This window comes from Boleophthalmus pectinirostris, unplaced genomic scaffold, assembly GCF_026225935.1.
Source record: "Boleophthalmus pectinirostris isolate CB_2022bp ecotype Guang Dong unplaced genomic scaffold, ASM2622593v1 HiC_scaffold_2825, whole genome shotgun sequence".
In the NCBI taxonomy this organism is placed as follows: domain Eukaryota; kingdom Metazoa; phylum Chordata; class Actinopteri; order Gobiiformes; family Gobiidae; genus Boleophthalmus; species Boleophthalmus pectinirostris.
Genome location: NW_026571290.1, coordinates 293841 through 296340, shown reverse-complemented (window position 1 = coordinate 296340; position 2500 = coordinate 293841). Strand labels below are relative to the sequence as shown.

General features: G+C 48.9%; 1 protein-coding gene across 1 annotated transcript in view; it reads left to right on the top strand.

Moving 5' to 3' along the window:
• Positions 1–1953, top strand: part of LOC129410893 (ribitol-5-phosphate transferase FKTN-like) — an 11812-nt gene extending 9859 nt beyond the window's left edge. Inside the window, exons 3-5 of the mRNA XM_055159864.1 lie at positions 683–862; positions 1678–1732; positions 1853–1953. Coding sequence (XP_055015839.1) covers positions 683–862; positions 1678–1732; positions 1853–1953 — 336 coding nt within the window. The remainder of the gene's footprint in view (positions 1–682; positions 863–1677; positions 1733–1852) is intronic.
• Positions 1954–2500: the final 547 nt, after the last annotated feature.

The following is a 2500-nucleotide window of genomic DNA, read 5'->3' as shown; positions in this document are numbered from 1 at the left end:
TCCTGGTTTAGTCCTGGTTTAGTCCTGGTTTTAGTCCTGGTTTTAGTTCCTGGTTTAGACCTGGTTTAGGTTTAGTCCTGGTTTAGTCCTGGTTTAGTCCTGGTTTAGTCTGGTTTAGTCTGGTTTAGTCCTGGTTTAGTCCTGGTTTAGTCCTGGTTTAGTCCTGGTTTAGTCTTGGTTTAGTCCTGGTTTTCAGTCCTGGTTTGTCCTGGTTTTAGTCCTGGTTTAGTTCTGGTTTAGTCCTGGTTTAGTCCTGGTTTAGTCCTGGTTTAGTCTGGTTTAGACCTGGTTTAGACCTGTTTAGTCTGGTTTAGTCCTGGTTTTTAGTAGACCTGGTTTTCCTGGTTTAGTCTGGTTTAGTCCTGGTCTTAGTCCTGGTTTAGTCCTGGTTCAGTCCTGTTTTAGTCCTGTTTTAGTTTAGTCTTGGGTGGTTTCCTGGTTTAGTCCTGGGTTTAGTCCTGGTTTACCTGGTTGGTTAGTCCTGGTTTAGTCCTGGTTTATCCTGGTTTAAGCCTGTTCCAGTCCTGGTTTAGTCCTGGTTTAGTCCTGGTTAGTTTAGTCCTGGTGGTTTAGTCCTGGTTTAGAGTCCTGTTTAGACCTGGTTTAGTCCTGGTTTAGTCCTGGTTCAGTCCTGGTTTAGTCCTGGTTTAGTCTTGGTTCAGTCCTGGTTCTCTCACAGCAGGTGGTCCGGTCCTTCTTGTCCGGGTCTCAGTCTTGTCGTCTTCCGGTGTTTCTCATCGACGTCGCGGCTCTGAACTCCGTCTCCCACGATGCACCTGGGCCCCACCACTGCAACTTCCTGTGCAGCCGACCAATCACAGCCTTCGGCCTCAACGCCAAACACTGGAGCCACGACGCCAGCGTGAGTGTCCCGCCCACGACCCCGCGACCGACGCGACCGATACTCCAGACCGATTACTCAGATCGACTCCATACTCCAGACCGATACTCCAGACTCGATACTCCAGACCCGATACTCCAGACCCGATACTCCAGACTCGATACTCCAGACCGATACTCCAAACCCGATACTAGACCGATACTCCTCCGATACTCAGAACCGACCGATACTCCCGATACTCCAGACATACGATACTCCAGACCCGATACGATCCGATACTCCATACCCGATACTCCAGACCCGATACTCCAGATACCCGATACTCCAGACCCGATACTCCAGACCCGATACTCCGATAGCCGATACTCCGAATACTCCAGACCCGATACTCTCCAGACTCCAGATACCGATACTCCAGACCCGATACTCCAGACCCGATACTCCAGACCCACCCGACGATACTCCGATAGACTCCCCGATACTCATAGATACTCCGATACTCCAAGACTCGATACTCCAGACCCGACTACCCGATACTCCGATACTCCAGACCCGCGATACTCCAGACCCGACTCCCCGATACTCAGATCCCGATACTGAATCTGACCTCTGTGTGACCTGTGTGACCCCTGTGTGTGTGTGACCTCTGTGTGACCTCTGTGTGACCTCTGGTGTGACCCCTGTGTGACCTCTGTGTGACCTGTGTGACCTCTGTGTGACCTCTGTGTGACCTGTGGTCTGTGTGACTCTGTGTGACCCCGTGTGACCTCTGTGTGACCCCTGTGTGACCTCTGTGTGACCCCTGTGTGACCTCTGTGTGACCTCTGTGACCTCAGAGCTGTTTCCTGTCGGCGCTGGAGCAGAAGGACTTCACCTGGATCCTGACGTCAGGTGACTCCAGTTTGTCTCGTTCTTTGTTCTAACGACGTTCCTCAACATGTTCTACACTCATGTGTGTTTGAGTCATCTAGTGATCTCTGCAGGCCCTGTTCAAACCCTCCTTATGTTTAGCTCCGCCTCCCACGCTCCCACAGTACGAGCCTGTACGAGGCTCCGCCCACACGCTCCCACAGTATGAGTCTGTACGAGGCTCCGCCCCCAGTTCTCCGTAAATACACGACACAAAACTGAACACAGCGACTGGACAAAGCCGACGCTCTGAAGGGGGAGGGACTCAGCACAGAGAGCAAAGAGGAACAACTCAGAGCGTCAAAAACAAAAGTGGAACTCATAAAACATTTTAGGAGAATAAAAGGAACAAAACGACAAATACGACAAAACCCAAAACCTCAAAACCCCCAGAGTAAAAACCTCCAGACGAGTCAGAGTCATTTTGTTCGGGCGTCGAGTCCAACCGGATCAGAAAACTCATGTCATATAAACCCCAAAAATAACAAGAAGTTCAAATATTTGTGCAGAGAAACACAAATCTATTACAAATCTTTTTTAACTGATGAACTCTTCTTTTACAAAATATTATAATATTATGAACAACCTGAAACTTTAAGAAAAATACAATTTCAACACAAAGTTTGAACATGAACTGTCTGTAAACAGATAAGTCCATTTTTGTTGTAAATCTGCACTCGGCTCCACTTTCTCATGTTGGACATTTTTCTGATGAGGGGTCACGGTCAACAGTCAAACGATCGTCCTTTA